Raw genomic sequence first — 18,995 nt, forward strand, 5'->3', positions numbered from 1 at the left:
CGATCAATTCCACCACTCACTTGGGTGGATCCCATTTAAAATTAAAACAAATGCTTGTATAAATTGAATTTAAAAAATTTATTATAATTATATAAGCATTGTCTTGAATTTTAGAATTCACCATATTGTTAATAGAGCGAAAAATACAATGATTTGAGTGATACCTCAAAAAATAATTTCACTCCAATTTGTCTTGGATTCTACAAGTGTTTTCTTAAATTAACAAAGAGAAACAGAGTTAAACTCTCAAAATTTATATTAATTTAAAATTAATTTCCTTAGCCTAATATATCAATATTATAATAAACCTTATAAAAATCACTCCAAATCAATATTGTAATATCATAAACAAATAATAACTCAAAAATACACACCAAGTGCATGTGTTAGAAGATCAAGTACATTACGATTTTTCAACCACATCGTTGCTCGAATCCAGACGTTTGATAAGGAGCGCATTATTCGCTTGGTCAATTCCTTGGACTTGGCCAACTTTACTTTTGCATATAATGAAATATTGTGAAGTTTTTTGATAATACGAAAATGCTAAAATGAGTTAAATTCTTTTGAAATAACAAAGTTAACTACTGTTTAATACTAGTTTACATAAAAGGCCTCCTTGATGAGAGACTAATTGAAGAAACCAACTGAATGATTGATGCTTAATTAGCAATCTTGTCATCCAATTTTGGATTTCCAAAGCGACATACCACTTACCAAAGATCCATCGGAGAATTCTCACTCACCCCATGACCACCGAAAGGCAAACCACCATAGTTTGGTGCTTGCTAAGAGTTCACTCTCCCCTCTACTCGGAGGAATTTTTAGGTACAGATAGAATAAGTGTCTTGTGGTATCTTTTTCTTTTTTTATTAGTTGAGAGAGTAGGAGTTACATTTATGTGTTGGGCGATGAAGAGACAACATGGAAGGTCATAGTATTTGTAATTGATTGAAAGCACCATGTGACATGCCATATGCTATCTATGTGCACCCAAGAATATTTCCTCTACTTGACACCTTGTTGGGACCAATTATTCATCATTCCTTGGGTCCAATCTTATTGTATCCTTTTTTTTTCCCCACAATAGTAAATAATTTTCAATAGAATGGCTGGATATCTTTTAGGGGTTGTTTGGAATGGCCTAAATAAGTGTACTTTTTGTCTTTTTACGAAAAGATATGCAAAAAAATAGAGAGGTGATGTGATGAAAAAAAGATAAAAAGATAAATTATTTTGGTGTTGCCAAACTTGACCTTATAATTTTGTAACAATTGTCTCATATCAATAAGTGAGAGTTTGACCATGTGAATATAAGAGTTTTGAGCAACTGCATTTTATAAATTGATTTTTAAAGTGAGTTGGGCAAAGAAATTTGTACCATTTGATAATTTTACTGTAAGTGGCCACCAAACCCTGCTCTGTTATTCAGTTTCGACTCCATTTTCTTTGAGAGTAATTTTAAAAATTTTGCACTATATGTCTCATATAAGTGGGACCCATGAGACCCGCATCTATGTGAGATATTTAATAAAAAATTTAATAAAATTTTTAAAATTCCTAATAATTGAAAGTTATGTTGTGATATCAATTCATAATCTAATGCAAGATTTATAGAACCTATATTGTTATTTTCATGTTAATTGAAACATATTTATGGGATAAGGAAAAGTCTAAACTAGGGAGTAATGTTGGTGATTCAAAATTTTGGATGGTTGAATTGGAGCCCCCCATAGCCTAGGCCCGAGTCCAAATCATCTGCCTCCCATTCCTATGGCGTTCCCTGCGGCCCGCAAAAACGACGTCGTTTTTTTTTTTTTTTTTGGGCTCCTTCTTTCTTACTTTTCTTTCCTACCCCTTTTCGTTTTTGAACCCAGCCCCTCTGAGAGAGACGAACAGGGAGGCATGAGGAGTGAAATGGGTGCTCAATTCCAATGGGTAACTCTGCACATGAAATGTGAAGCAAACCCTTACACTGTAAACAAACATAAACCCAATCTCCATCAACAGTTGTCAAAGGAACTGCAAGTATAAATCAAATTCTTATCTTTATTGCACAAAATCAATGGATGTGGGTGATTGGGTTGCTGAAACTCAATCTTCTTCTTCTTCTGGGTATTGTTGTTTTGCTTGGGATTGAGCAGAGCACACTTGAAAAAGCATCGGATTAACCTACGAAACGAATTTGTGGGTTTGGGTCAGAAGACGGAGATTGAATTCGGCGTGAGTTTTGCATCTTTTTAGCGAAGGATTTTAGAGAGAGAAAGAATGGTGGTGGAGGAGAGATGGTGCGCAGCCATTGATGGGTTTTGATAGGATTTTTTGATGGGAAGTTATGATTTTATTTAGCATTTTGGTTGTTGAGATTGAAAATATAGTGATTGGGGGTTAAAGGTATATGTATATACATATAGAGATAGAGATAAAAGAGCGGATAAAAAGGAACTTGGACTGAAGAGAGAGTGGAGAGAGAGAGAGAGGGAGTTGATAAACAAAACGACGTCGTTTGTAGAGGGCCGTAGGAACAGCCGCAGGAAATGGCGGCCGATGATCCTTACTCGCCTAGGCCCACCCGTAGCTAACTGAACTGTAGCTCTGGCTGCCCTATCTGCGCCGTCGACATGGCCTTCCTTCCTCGCTTTTTTTTCTTCCCAGGGCATTAACAGTCAAGGGGATGAGAAACCTATCGGATCACGTAATTGACATTACGATCATTAAATAATTAACAATGAAAACGTGGATTCATTTGTTAGATACAAAAATAAGGTTGCCAAAAAGGACTTCTTTCAACCAAAAAAACCTGCTCATGGGAAGCCGCCAGTCGCTCTCTTGACTTAACAGTCTGCATAGAACGGCGGTGTGGTATAGATTTTGGGAATTGCATTTTCTATTGCGATCAATCCGGCCTTGAGCCCGTCAATAGTTTCACTTGGATGACTCATTGTCCAGTTTTAATGATTTAAATAACTCATTTGATAAGATTCTCTTTGTATACCTTTTATAAAACAAATGGTGGCTACGAGCATTGAATCTCGTATTTTTTTAACGAAATAAGATTTTTTTGGAATCAATATGTGAGTGTGAGGTCAAGTTTGGTATTACCTAAATAATATGAAAAGTTAAAAAGTCACTATCCTATTTAAGTCACATCATCTTATTTAAATCACATCATCTCTTTAACACATCATATCAAATCCAAATCAAACCTAACCTATATAAGTCAATAAGTCACAAAGTGCACTTTTTTAGAACATCCCAAACCAACCCTTAATTTTTGATCTTACAATCAAATTAGATCTCTTAACCGATATTTAAGAAATCTAGTCGTAGAACACACGAAAGAATAGAGAAGTCAAACACTTGTACACAAAAAAACAACAAACACTAGTGACTCGTTCATCGGGGACATTCAGAAGACCAAATCAGTCAACTTATCTCTCAAAAATATCAGAACAAGTAAACAATGCACAAACAAAAACAGTGCTCTCATCCTCTAAAAGTATCATTTATGGGACTTTATCCCTTAAGATAACACCTATGTCAGACTCTTTTAATTCGAATTAAAACAAATTCTCTTAATAGTCTTATCTCTATTCAAACAGAAAATCTAAAACAATTTAAGACTCTTATATTTTATTTAAATATTTCAAATTCTGATATGATCGTATAATATCTCGACAATATAGTTGCTTAACTAACAAACTCGATTACGTGGACAACCTAACAATAGATCTCACATAACATAGGAAAATGTTTGAGGACCATAATTTTTGTGGCCACAATAGCTCAAAACTGCCAAAACGACGTCGTTATGGGTGTAAAATATGCCAAAATGACGTCGTTTTGAGCTATTGTGGTCACAAAAATTGTGACCCTCTACCATTGTTGCATAACATAACGGGTTTGATATCCATTTCATGTTAAGTGTATTGTTCGAGGGAACCAATTAGCTGGTCGATGTCCCAAACTTCCCACTCACTTTTCAATTGCCTTAAAAAAGTCCCAATTTTTTGGCAAAATTGTCTCCCATTATAAATTTCAATACTACAGAATAATATTATGTGCTTGTTTGGTAGCACTTAAAAGTAGCTTAAGGCCTTGTTTGGGAATAGGTTTTTTTAGTAATTTTTTAATTTTTTGACTAAAATGTGATGTAAAAAAAACTAGTATGTTTGAGATAACTTTTTGACATTTTACGAAAAGATGTGTAAAAAGTAGAGAGAAATGGAAATCTTTGACTTTTTTGTATGAATTGTTGGCTTTTTAATTTTTTTAGTAACGTTTTGACTTTTTGACTAAAAGGGACACTTCCCAAATGAGGCCTAAATCAACTTTTAGCTTAAATTGAATTATTTTGATGTGTTTGGTAAAACTTAAAGGGATAGATTATAGCTTTGATTAATTCATTTTCAGCTTAAATTTGTAAGCAGCTCTGGGGGCGCTTCTTGATTTGAGCTTATGCGCGCAGCTGAAATAGGGAGCGTAAAATAATTTAAATGTCCTTCATAATTTCCAATTATTACAAGTGTGCCATGTACATAAACCAACTCTCTCTCTAGTATTCTACGATCGCTCATAGTGAGCGATCTGAACCACAGACTCTAACCCTAACCATCGCGATCTAAACTGGAGGCCCTGACAGTGATGATCACGTGACAAAACCCTAGCGCGCGCTCTCTCCCTCTCTCTCTCTCTGCGCGATCGACACTGTCGGTGAGATGAGAAGGAGGAGGAGAATGAGAAGAAGAAGGGGTTGCCGGCGTAACAAAACCTTAGCTCTCTCTCTTTGCGATTTATGTTGTTGTTCTCTCTCTATGCCCCATTGCAATCGGCCGTGCGAAGCGATCTCAAACCCTAGCGTCGCCACGTCGTTGGAGCTAGGGTTTTCAATTTTTTTTTTTTTTTTTTTTTTTTGTGGAGGTTTTCAGTGTTTTTTTTAATAAAAAAATAATAATAATAATTAAAAATAAAATAATGAAATAATAATAATAATAATAATAATAATAAATTTATAATGAAAAAATGAAAATAATTTTATACTAATTGATACTATTAATAATTTTAGTATTAATTAATGCTAATTAAGCCATTAATTGACACTAATTGATTTATAATGAAATAATTTTATACTAATTGATACTATTAATAATTTTAGTATTAATTGATGCTAATTAAATCATTAATTGACACTAATTAATTTATAATGAAAAAATGAAATAATTTAATACTAATTGATATTATTAATGAAATGATAATTTTTGTAATACTAATTATATTAACTTTTATTAATGAAATAATTTTTTTAAATTAAAATTGAAAAAATTGACAAAATAATCATTTTTATATCATATCAGGACAAAAAGGACAATTATATAATAAAAAGTTATTTTACAGCTTATTAACGAAACACTATTCTACTGCTTAAATTCATAATCTCACAGGTATACCAAACAGGTTAACAACTTATGTTCACAGCGATGAGTCATAATTTGTTAAGTTATAATGTACAATCATTTTTTCACAACTCTACCAAACAGGCCTATGGGGGTGTTTGTTTCAGCTTTTCAGAGCTAACTTATGGCTTTTAGCTTTGAAAAAGTTATTTTGGACTGTTTGGTTAAACTTATTTCAAACAATTTATGATTCTAACAGCTTATTTTAACTCAAAAAAGCTGATTCTGAGAAGCTGCTAACCCTTACTTCTGATTATCAACTTCTACTGTGGACATGTAAATTTATGGTTATACTCTTAAATTTTTTTATTTTTTATTTTTTTAAAAATAGAAAAAGACTCAAATGGATTATAGATTATTATTATTTTTTTTTTATAAGAAATGTAGACAAACAAAAAATAAAAATTAATTGAAAAAGCTATTTCACAGCTTATTTAACAAACACTACTCAGCAACTTAAATCTATAATCTAACAGCTACACCAAACAGATTAACAACTTCTGATTAAAGTCATAATTTATAATCTGTTAAGTTATAATTTATAAACTGTTTTAACAGTTACACCAAACGGGACCTATGTCACCCAATTATCTCTGTTTAGCCAAGACCCAAAAAAAAAAGAGAAACACACGCATACGTTTCCCAATTATTTTGTTTAGTGAAAAATGTAAATTTGTGTCAAATAATTTTTCTTTTCAAGTCCTTATTTACTATATTTTTTATTTTTTATTTTTTAAAAAAATCCCAAAAATAAAAGACAACTTTTTTTTGGGTGTGTCTTTGGTGGATTTAAAAAAGTTTTAGTTTCTTCTATTCTAGTAATTTTTTTTTTTTTTTGAATTTTAAGTTGAATAATTTTTTTAAAAAACTAAACAAAAGTGTTGCCAAAAAACAGTTGTCAAGTCAGACCTTGTTTGGCATGATATTATTAGCACATTTAAAATAAGATAAAAAATCTTTTTAGGTTTTTTGAATCACAATATTTTTTTATTTTTTTACATATTTTTTCATAAAAAGTCAAAAAGTGCACTTATTTTAAATCATTCCAAATAATCCTTCACAAAGAAAAAAATTACAAAAATATATAAGGTACAAGTAATTTTGTGATGGGGTGTAAGTGAAATGTTACGAGGACGGAATATATTTAGGTTAAAAAAAAAAAAAAAAATTCTAACCCACAGGGATGTAATTTCCCTCCACTATTAAGCTGAATTCGATTTTTTCACATGCTATCAACTCGTGTGATCAAAATTTAAGTTTTCTTTCAAAAGAATGGAGAGCTAATGCACTTTCTTAAGGGAGTCACAATTCTCACTCTATTTTGTTTTAAATATATATATTTTTGTTATTTTATTATACATAGTTACTATTCTCACTACACTTTGTTTCAAATACATTTTTCTCTATATATAAGGATAAAGAAAGAATTATATTTAGAGCAAAGTGAAATAAACATAATGACTCCCATTCTTAAATATGAAACTCATAATTTTAATAAATCAATTAAAAAATATGTCTTATTTACAAAATCTAAAAATAAGTTAACAAATTTATGCTTCATTTGTGTTAATAATATATTAATATAGGCTGTTAATATATATATGGCTATTAATATTAATATATACATGTATAGAATACAACTAGATAGGATCCCCTTTTCGGTTGCTTTCGGTGGCTTTTCATGATAATGTTTGTCAATAATGATGTTTGTAACATAGAAGCTCCTATATAACGGAGACCCTCTATATGGTTTCTGATATATTGAAATACAGATATTACTCTCTCAATATTCATTTCTCAACTTATTTTACTTGGTATCAAAGCCTCAAATATATAGCTCATTAACCAGAAAAATTCACATTTTCTGGTAGTTATCTTTGTTTCATCACTGATCAGATTTTTCTTGTTCTAAAAAATTTTCGCACTACCTACCAACGTACTCAGAATCTTCTCACGATTCCAACGCCACCAATGACGTCCTCAAATCTGCTCTAACGCGCCCTTACGCACCACATTTGTCGTCGGCACATCACCCACTTCCGCCTTCGACATCTCATGCGCCACACGCACTCCTTAGCCGCTTAAGCCGTCTCGTCATCGTCGTCTCATGTGCTACACGCCTCCACAGCCGCTTGAGCCATCTGTCCCAGCATACGTCACTCGCTCGCATCGCTCTAGCCACTTGCGCAAGCCGCTTGCTGCTGCTACCTTCGCCTTTAACCCCAGCCGGTTCAGCTCAAATCGGCTCAGCAACTTCCCTAGGCTGGTTTAGCCCTATTTTTGGACTTTTCTAGCCGGTTCAGACTGGTTCCCTACTAATTTTGACCTTCTGAATTCACTCGTACACTCGGTTTTTTCAGCTTCTACCTCGATCTTGTTGTTTCTTCTTCATGGATCGCCCGGACTCCTCTAACCACCCTATTTCCATTGTTCTTGAAGGGACCAATTATGTCTTATGGGCACAAGCTATGTATGGCTTCCTCAAAGGCAAGAAACTTTGACGCATCATCACTGGGGATGTGTGCAAACCCATCATCCAAGAGACTGTGGAATCACCTGACAAATATGTCGACCGCCTGGAGGATTGGGATAGTAAAAACTATCAGATCATCACTTGGCTTCGCAATACTTCTACTACATCTATCAGCCTTCAGTTTGGTCGGTTCCAACTGGACTCTATTTCCATTTCGGCAAAAGACATCTGGGATTTTTTAAAAGCCCGTTATTAGAGTACTGGTCTTGCTTACCAATATCAACTTCTGAGTCATCTTCATCGTATGCGCCAAGACACAACTCAGACCATTAATGATTTTCTCTCCCAAATGTATTATATTTAGGATCAACTCGCTCTTTTTGAACCTCCATAGCCCCATACTGAGGATGTTTCCTTGTTTACTACTTATCGTGACCAACAGCGATTGGTTCAGTTTCTTATAGCTCTCACTCCTCATTTTGAGCCAGTGCGCGCATCTCTCCTTCATCGCACTCTTTTACCCACTCTTGAGCAAGCAGTTTCTGAACTACTATGGACTCTGTTCCTGCTACTCCCCATCTACACCCTATGGACTCTGTTCCTGCTACTCCCCAGACTCGGAGTTCTCCTTCACCACAGAGGTCAACTGCCTGTAACTACTGTCAAAACCGAGGTCTTCCGTCTACTCATCTTCTGGTTAATTGTCCAGTTCGGCTTTCTCAATTTTGCAACAAGACTGGTCCTAGTCATGTCCAACAAGATTGCTTCCGCAATCCAGCCCGCGCCTCTCCTGGTTCCTCCTCTCACCATGGTTCTTCCACCGGGAATTTTTCACGTGGCAACTCTCCCCATTCTGGGAATCAGTTTAAATCTATGCCTGTTCCTCGCACTGCTGCTGCTGCCTCAAAGGATTTACCTTCCTCTGTCTCTATAGATGCTTCTACTCCAGTCTTCTCTCAAACTAATGTTGAAACCATGTTCCAACAATTTCTCTCCATTTCCGGTACTCCTCCATCTACTGTTTTGTTTGTCACCTCAGGTAACACTTCCTAGTACTTTGACTCCGCTTGTTGTAATCACATGACTTTTGACCCTACTATTTTTATTACTCTCTCTTCTGATCCTCATGTTCCTTCTATTCATACTGCTGATGGGTCTCTTCTGCCTGTAAGTCATATTGGTTCTGTTTCCACTTCTCACTTATCTTTATCCCATGTATATCTTATGCTTGTTCTTACTTTAAATCTTATCTCTATTAGTCAATTATGTGAGCATGGTCTAACTGTTACCTTTTCCCATACTGGTTGTTTGGTGCAGGACCCTTGGACTGGACGAACTCTTGGGATAGGCAGTAAACATGGACGTCTCTATGAACTCATCCATCTTCATGTTCCGGATTCCTCTCAGATCGCAGCTCCTACCACTGCTCCTCTTTTATCTTCTTTTCAGCATTGGCACTGTCGTTTAGGACATCTCTCTATTGGTCGGTTAAAGTCTTTAATTTCTAGTGGTCATTTAGGTCCTGTCAGTTCTGATATTTTAGATTGTTTGTCATGTCAACTTGCCAAACAACCTGATTTATCGTTTAATAAAAGTAACTATGTTTCTCTTGCACCATTTGATCTCACCCATTCTGACATTTAGGGCCCCTCTCCTTCTCCTACTCCTACTATGGGCGGCGCACGTTATTTTGTTGTTTTTATAGATGATTTTTCCCATTTTACATGGTTGTTTCTTATGAAAAATTGTTCTGAGCTCAAACAACTTTATTACAATTTTGCTACAATGGTTAAAACCCAATTTTCTAAAACTATTAAGCTTTTTCGCTCCAACAATGCCATGGAATATAAAGATTTTGATTTTATTTCTGTCCTTCAGAGTCATGATACTCAACCTCATCGTTCATGTCCAGGTACGTCTCAACAAAATAGACATACTGAACGGAAACATCGACATATTCTCGACACTACTCGAGCTCTCCTTCTCTGTTCCTCTTGTCCGGAAAATTTTTGGGAAGAAACAGCTCTCACTGCTGCTTACACTATCAATTGTATCCCTACATCTGTCATTCATAATCACACTCTCTATGAGCGTTTGTATGGCACTCGTCCCCCTTACACCAATCTTAGGGTCTTTGGCTTTGCATATTTTGTTCTTTTCCAACCCCATGAACATACCAAACTTGAACCTTGTTCCCGCCTTTGTTGTTTCTTGGGATATGGTATTGAACATAAAGGGTATCGTTGTTGGGATCCTCTCTCCCTGCGACTCTGTATCTCTCGTCATGTGGTCTGTTGGGAACACAAAATGTTTTCCTCTATCTCTCTCTCTTCCGCTTATCCGCTCCCACACCCTCTCTGTTTTTTACTAACCCTTCCACATATATGTTTTCTGATGAGTTTGTTCCACCGCCCCTACTAGCCTCTCTAAAGGCCACCTTGCCTACTAGTCTTTCCCCTGAGTCTGCTCGCTCTGATGGTCCTGCTCTTGCTCTCTCAAGATCCTCACCTCCTGTTGAGTCTCTTCCTTTGGCTTCTACTCCCTCTACTCGACCACAATGGGTAACCCAACCTTATACTCGTCTTCGTGACTTTATTGTTGGTTTTACTGCTTTTTCTACTTATGAACCTACCTCCTATCGTGAGGCTCACTCTAATCCCCTTTGGCAGCATGCTATGACTGATAAATTGTAGGCTTTGGACAAAACTCATACTTGGGACGTTGTTGATCTCCCCCCTGGCAAGACCGCTATTGGCTGCAAATGGGTATACAAAATCAAGACTTGTTCTGATGGTTCTATTGAGCGCTACAAAGCCCGCCTTGTTGCCAAAGGCTCCAACCAGGAATATGGTATTGACTATGAGGAGACCTTTGCTCCTGTTGCCTGTCTCACCTCTGTTCGCGGCTTGATTGCTGTTGCTACCACCCGTCAATGGGATCTTTATCAACTGGACGCGAAAAATGCTTTCCTTAATGATGTTCTTCTCGAGGAAGTCTACATGCAACCTCCCCTTAAGTCTACTTATCCACCTCATAAAGTCTGCAAACTTTAGCGTGCTTTATATGGTCTTAAACAAGCCCCGCACAAATATCTCAAGGGACCACCCTGCTTCTGCTTTATGTGGATGACATGATTATCACCGGTGATGATATAGATGGTATTCTTCGCCTTAAACAGTTTCTTAGCCATCATTTCAAGATAAAAGACCTTGGTCCTCTCAGCTGTTTCTTGGGTCTTGAAATCTTCCAAGATTCCACGGGGTTCTTTTCTCTCTCAGGCTAAGTATACCTCTAATCTTCTCACCCGCGTTGATCTTACGGATTGCAAGACTACATCCACTCCCCTGGAGCCTCAGAGTCGTCTTACTCCTCTTGATGGCATTCTTCTCTCCGATGCTACCCTATATCGTCAGCTGGTTGGAAGTCTTGTCAATCTCATTGTTACTCGTCCTGATATTGCCTATGCTGTTCATATTGCCAGCCAGTTTATGTCGGCTCCTCGTATCCCTCATTATGCTGCCTTAGTTCGTATCCTTCGCTATCTCAAAGGCACCTTGTTTTATAGTCTTCACTATTCTGCCCGCTTCTCTCTACAACTTCGTGCTTTTTCCGATGTTGATTGGGCTGGGAATCCTACTGACCGCCGCTCTACTACCGGGTTCTGCTTTTTCTTGGATGATTCTTTTATTTCCTGGCGCAACAAGAAACAATCTCTTACTGCTCGTTCCAATACCAATGTCGAATACTGTGCTCTAGCTGACACTACTCAGAAGCTTCTCTAGCTTCGTTGACTTCTTGCTAACATGGGTGTTACCCCTCTGGCGCCACTGCCCTCTTTTGTGACAATCAAAGTGCTCTTCAAATTGCTCACAATGATATTTTTCATGATCGCACAAAGCACATTAAGATTAACTGTCATTTTATTCGTCAATATGTCACTCGCGGTACTGTCCATCTCCATCCGATCTCTTCTACTGATCAACCTGCTAATATCTTCACCAAAGCTCATTTTCCTGGCCGCTTCATTGACCTTGTCTCCAAACTCCAGTTAGTTGATATTTGTCCTCCTTGAGTTTGAGGGGGGCTGTTAATAATATAGTAATATAGGCTGTTAATATATATATGGCTATTAATATTAATATATACATGTATAGAATACAACTAGATAGGATTCCTCTATCGGTTGCTTTTGGTGGCTTTTCATGATGATGTTTGTCAATGATGATGTTTATAACATAGAAGCTCCTATATAACGGAGACCCTCTATATGGCTTCTGATATATTGAAATTGCAGAGATTACTCTCTCAATATCTCTCTCTTAACTTATTTTACAATTTGAGATGAAAGTTTTTAGTCTGACATTTTGAATTTTTATCTATTTGAACTTAGCTAAAAAAAATTTAATTGGGATGAACTTTTGGCCTATTATAATTTTTTGAGAGAAAAAATAAAATTTACAATTTGAATATGATATTTTATCTTATTAACTTTTTAATCTATTTTATTTTTTAATAAGTTAAATTAATCTCAATCATATTGCTATAAGTAACGCTAGAGATTTTAAAAATTCAATCAAAATTTTTATTAAGCCTCTGTTTAGGAAGTGGGTTGTTTTTTTGACTTTTTGCCTTTTTTGGCTATTTGAGCCTGGGCTCAAAAGTTTGGTTTGGGAAGGATTTTTTGACTTTTTTGACTTTTTTTATGAGAGAAGAGTGTAATGATTATGGGTTGGATGTGATGTTTTGTCTGTTGTGGCTCAAATAGCCTATTCTGTCTTTTGTAGCTCAAAGAGCCAAAAGAGCCCAAATAAGCTCTTCCCAAACGACACCTAAATGTCTTATATGAGTATAAGACCTACACAATATAGATCACATGTGAATTTCACATCTATATAAAACATTTGATAAAACCTAACATTTTTGTATTGCTATAAATTTCCTTCCAACTTAAAAGAGTGGACTGATCAAAGCTACTTTATTTATGTTACCATGGCCCTGTTTGGTACAGTTTTTTTTCAACTTATTTCAGCTTTCAGCTTAATTTAAACTATTTTGATGTGTTTGGTTTAACTTAACAATGCAGCTTATAGCTTTTTGTAAGTCAGAAATCAGCTTATTCTTTGAGTGGGGCAGGAGAAACTTAATTTATAAGTAAGAAATCAGCTTATGTTTATAGTTATAAGTTATAAACTGTTAAGGTATAAGTTATCAGCACTTTCCCACAGCTCTACTAAACAGAATTCGTATAAGTTCAATGAGCTTTTCCGTCAGAATGGTACCAACCAACCGTCAAGAAACTTGTCTTTGTAGGGGCCATGTAGGGTGACCAAAGGAGTTAATTAACTCCATGGATTGGAGTGAGATGATAACATAGGAAGGTGAAGAACGAGAGAAGAAGAGAGAGAGAGAGAGAGAGAGAGAGAGAACAAATTTTTACTGGAGCTTGCTGTAGGATTAGGAGTCAGTAAATGAATGGCCCCATTCCAAACCTTATACACCTGTACTCATTACACTATCCATCCTCTGCTCTCTCTATATATACAGCTTATGTTCTTCACTCCCAAATCTCACTCCCTCAAATCTATATTTCCCAGCTCGAGGAAGAAGGATTTGGGAGTCTCTCACCATTCCTCTTCTTGTCCATCTTCTCATTTATATATCCTCATATACACATACATATATATAGCTTTAATGGCTCAATTTTGCTTGTTAGTTTCTCTACTAACACTTATAATCCCCAATCTCTTCATATCAGGTAACACTGACAAAGTCACAACAATATCTCATTCCTATAATTTAGAACAATTTTTAACAAGTTAAAAAGTTGATAACGAGAAATCAAAAACTACAAACACTCTGATTTGCTTTATTAGAAGTCATCTTTCTCCAATCTAGTTGATTGACATTATTGGCTCAAATAAAATTATAACCATAAACTGCACAGGGCCTCAATATTGGCATATTAATATTCCAATTAATCTGATTTTCTTGCTTAAATTTGTTGTACTGTTTGAAATTGTAGTTGTACTATCATCAGCAACATTTACAATACTAAACAAGTGCCAACACAGTATATGGCCAGGCATTCAATCCAACGCCGGGATTGATCAGCTCTCCGTCACCGGCTTCGCCCTCCAGAAGGGCGAGTCCAAAACCATAACCGCCCCAACTTCTTGGGGAGGCCGATTCTGGGGTCGCACCCTCTGTACCGAAGACTCCACAGGCAAGTTCACCTGCGTCACAGGGGATTGCGGCACTGGAAAGGTAGACTGCGCCGGCAACAACGCCGCGACGCCGGCCACACTAGCCGAGTTCACGCTGGACGGGTCTAATGGGTTGGACTTCTACGACGTGAGCTTGGTCGACGGGTACAACATTCCGATGCTGGTGGTGCCTCAGGGTGGGACCGGAGGGAATTGTACAACCATGGGATGCGCGGTGGACTTGAATGGCGCGTGTCCGTCGGAGCTGAAGGTGACGAGTACGGAGGGAGAGAGCGTGGCGTGTAAGAGCGCGTGTGATGCGTTCAGGCAAGACGAGTATTGTTGTAAAGGTGCGTACGGAGCACCGGACACTTGTAAGCCGTCTTCGTACTCGGAATTGTTTAAGAAGGCCTGCCCACAAGCGTACAGCTATGCCTATGACGACAAGACGAGTACCTTCACTTGTGCCGGTGCCAACTACCTCATCACCTTCTGTCCTTCCCCAAGCACCAGGTAATTAATTTAGGGCCAAATCTACCTATAATTTTTAAAAAATAATTATATATTCATAAAAAAATTAAAAATTAAAATTTTAATTACTAATATTTGTAAAATTTTAATATTTAAAACGAATTTATAAAATTTTATGGGGGAAGTAAGCGTTGAAGCTTAGAAGGTTGATTACGTTACTGATTAGGTACTAGATATATACACCTCAACCGCCAACTTACTTTAACTAATGCATGGTTTATTGGTCGTTTGTTTTGAGGGTTTTGACCTTTTCTTGTTTTTGGTAAAATGTTGCAATCGATAATTCATTTGGTTTAGTTTTAAAATTATAATTTGAGTGTAAAATTATGATTTAAATGTGAGGTTATGAGTTGGAGTTTTAAAAAGATAAAATTTATTTAATTATGAGTTTTAAAGAAAGTTCTAAATAGTGTCTTGAAAAAAGTTTTTGAATTTAAAAATAATTTTGAGTTGTATTTTGAGTTTCGAGTTTTGAATTTTTAAATTTTAAGTTATATTTTGAAATTTTTTTGGATTAATTTTTTTAAAATATTTAAAAATATTTAAGAAAATTTTTTTTTTTTAATTTTAAATATATAATTTTTATTTTAAATATTTATTTATTTTTGTAAATATTTTAATTTTTTTAATATTTTAAACTCAAAACACAACTTCACATTCAAATCGTAACCAAACACATAATTCAAAATTCAATTCAAAAATTATTTTCAAAACTCATAACTAAACACATAATTCAAAACGTCACACTCAAATTGTGACCAAACACATAATTAAAAAATTAAAATATTTAAAACAAAAATATATATTTAAAATATTTTTAAAAAATGCAACATACAAATGTATGAAATACAGTACATATTAAAATAAATTAATAAATATTTAAAATATAAAATATTTATCCTAAAAAAATAAAATTAAGAAAACTTTTAAATATTTTTAAAAAATAAATCTAAAAATTTTCAACATATAACTCAAAACTTTTTTTCAAACTTCATAATTAAACAAGTTTTTTCATTTTTCAAAACTCAACTCAAAACCTATAACTCATAATAGGACTCCACACTTAAATTATGATTTTAAAAATAAAATTTAAAAAAAAATTGTTTGATTTTTTTTTTTTTTTAAAATAGAGTTTTGAAAGGATTTTGATTTTGAGTTTTAAATTGTGTGTTTGGTTATAAATTTTAAAAATAATTTTTGAATTGAATTTGATATGTTTTTTAATTATGTATTTAATTATGAACTTTGAAAATAATCTAAAATTTTTTTAATTAAAATTACGATTGCAAAACAAAATCAAACGCTGCCCATTCCTTTCTATAGTAGCTTTGAAAGTTCATTGCATTTCATAGCACTCTTTTGGAAAGAAGGGTAGGGTTGGGTTGGGTTGGGTGGGGTTTGGGATTATTTTTGTCACAAAAAAAATAAAATAGATTTTTTACTCTAACAAGACAAAATTTCATATCCAACGCATAATCATTACAATTTTTTTCTCACAAAAAAGTTAAAAATCTTATCCCAAACGAGATTTTATAATCCCAAACTAAAATAATCAAAAAATTAAAAAATCAACTCACTTCTGAATTCGTAGTCAAAACTTTCCCATTGATTTCTGTCGGTGAAATTTTTTAGTCCATACCGTTGAAAATCTTATCCATCCCACCAAACTCTTCGTAAAAAAAATAATAAGGACGCAGTCTGATATATGAAAGATTATATATTTTATTGTCCTCATACACAGTTGATATAAATATGAATATGATGAAGAATAGTATGATTAACACTTCCTAATAAAAATTAGGTACATATATTAAATCCAATAAAAAAAAATAACATGCAATACTCACATGACTAGCTAGAGAAAAAACATTTTCCTATGTATACAGGACAATCATAAATGTATAATTTTAATTATTAATTAAAATGTAGTAGTCTTGCTTACCTAATATCATGTATAATTAATTTCTAACAGTATGAATTTTTATGAATGGTGCAGCCAAAAAGCATCATCGGAGGGACAAACCCCGGCAGCATCAAATTCGCCGGTAATCAACGGCACAATGGAGTACGTAGGTGTATTGGATACAAGTGGCGGCGCATCGGATTGGAGTGGTGCGTCGTCACCATCCACTTTCACACACATGTCTCGATCTCACGCCATTGCCGGTGTAGTCGCCATCGTGGCAGCGACGTGGTGGCTATGTCAGCTCATCTAACTTTAGTTTCAACTAGCTCTCTTTTCAATCAAAAATTATTAAATAATTTCAGAATATTAAATAGTACAATTTACGTGATCGCAAAATAACGTGACGAGCATCTTCGTCTTTCAACTATTTAACAAAATTCAGTAATATCCGACCTGCAAAACAATGCCACGTGAGAACCCGTGCTACTAAATAATATCCCCTTTGCAACTAGTACTAGTAGAAGCACACCAACTTTTTCAAATGATTCTCATCCATTACCTTCTCCATCTCGTTTTGTCGGAATTTGGGTGCTATGTCACGTGTGGGCCATTCCGTCGTTCTCGACCTTCTATCCTTTTCCCTCTATGGGCCACGTGACAAGGCCTGGACCCCACGAGTCTGGCCCATGTGATGTGTAACCGAGTCCCATTGAAAAGCTTACTCGTCACACCCAAACTCTTCCCCTTTCGAAAACTTATTAAATATATTCTCCGAGATTTCTTTGTCTACATGGTACTCCTAAGAAATGAAAACATCGTTTGTCTTTCAATTATCAAACAAATATAAGTCAGAATATTGTCTTCCTCAACATGGGATCTTTTATTTTTATTTTTTTTATCTTAAAACATTCTAATCATTAGATTATGTTTTAAAATTTCCATTGTTGCATCATATCTAAACATTTGTTGGTTTGGGTCGACGAAATAATATCATTTTATCTTTATCAAAGTGATTGTAATATATTTCTGCATGTGAGGTGTCTCGAGATTCTTATATTATCTAATGATTATATACATTTTGATGTATGCATATAATAGGGCTACCAAAAAAAATATGCAATAGAGAACACACCATATAAAGCAGTTGGGTTTTTGTTATTTTCATTCGTCTTTAAAGGAGGGGAGGAGATTTTATTTGTTGGTTGGGAAAATTATATGTAAATGCATTTGGTGCCAATAGTATAGGTTAAGTTTTATTATCATTTTTGTCCCTACCTTTTTGTCATGTTCTTACTGTATATGATGTCTTCAATCATAAAGGAATAAAGCAACTTGTTTAATTAATAATTTTTTTTTTAATTATTGAACTACCAATTGCTTAAGATAGTATAAACAAATGATTAGGATTAAAGGGGGGCGGGGGTGTAGCCCAGTGGGTTTCCTCTTGGGGTTTGGGTCTGGGATGTGTGAGTTAGGCATACGTCTCAAGTTCGAATCTCTTAGGGAGTGCACGCCTCGCAGCAGTTTGAAAATGGTATACGGTTTCCTCCAGACTACTTACCCTCGAGATTAGTTGAGGTGCTGGCCTGGATATTCGGTTATTCAAAAAACAAAAAAAAAATGATTAGGATCTCGAGATTAGTCGAGGTGCTGGCCCGGATATTCGATTATCCAAAAAAAAAAAAAATGATTAGGATTAAAGGCGTGGATGGTGATGCGGCATTATATCAATTTTAAGATCCATATATAGCTTGGAAATTATTCAATAATTCCGGAGTACTACGTGTTCATACTCCCTAACCAATTATCATTTAATATGTCCTCTCATATTCTTCAATCATCCAATATAATACTTCATATATTCACCTTTTTTATCAATTATAATGCTATGAAGTACTACGTGTTTATATTCTGAATTACTGGATAATGACCCAGCAGAATAAACTGTACCTGACAAAAAACACCTCAAGAATCCATACGGCTAATCTTTTTTACTTTTTCAACTTAAGTCCCTCTCAAGAACCTATACCTTGATAAGATACACTTACAAAGTCCTACCAAACCAACCAAACAAATGTTGAAAACGAGAGAGACTATGGATTTGTAGGGTACTATTGCATTAGATGTTAGCAACAAACATTTAATATTTTTTTTAAAAAAATATTAATTTTTTCAATAAAAGAAAGCTAAGTTATTTTAATTATATGATTAATTCTGCATAAACATAATTTTTGCAAATAAATTTTCATACAAAATAATCTATATTTTTTTATATAAATTTTCTTTTTAAACCAAAATCACTACTATTAATGGTATTGTTTTGCCAACACATATTTTATTACCGTGTCCATTATTGAAAAATATATTTTGTAATTGTGATTCGAGACTATAGAAGGTAGAATTTTTCTTCATAGGAAAAGTGAGATGGC

General features: G+C 34.8%; 1 protein-coding gene across 1 annotated transcript; it reads left to right on the forward strand.

Annotated features, from left to right (window-relative positions):
• The first annotated feature begins 13,196 nt into the window (after nt 1-13,196).
• On the forward strand, nt 13,197-17,575 carry LOC114264024 (thaumatin-like protein 1b). The gene is made up of 3 exons (XM_028204616.2): nt 13,197-13,681; nt 13,949-14,642; nt 16,657-17,575. Exons 1-3 carry the CDS (start codon nt 13,399-13,401, stop codon nt 16,874-16,876), a joined length of 1,197 nt encoding a protein of 398 aa, XP_028060417.2. The 5' UTR covers nt 13,197-13,398; the 3' UTR covers nt 16,877-17,575.
• The last annotated feature ends 1,420 nt before the right edge of the window (nt 17,576-18,995 follow it).

This window comes from Camellia sinensis, chromosome 3 (genome assembly GCF_055761805.1).
Source record: "Camellia sinensis isolate YWXY chromosome 3, ASM5576180v1, whole genome shotgun sequence".
In the NCBI taxonomy this organism is placed as follows: Eukaryota; Viridiplantae; Streptophyta; class Magnoliopsida; order Ericales; family Theaceae; genus Camellia; species Camellia sinensis.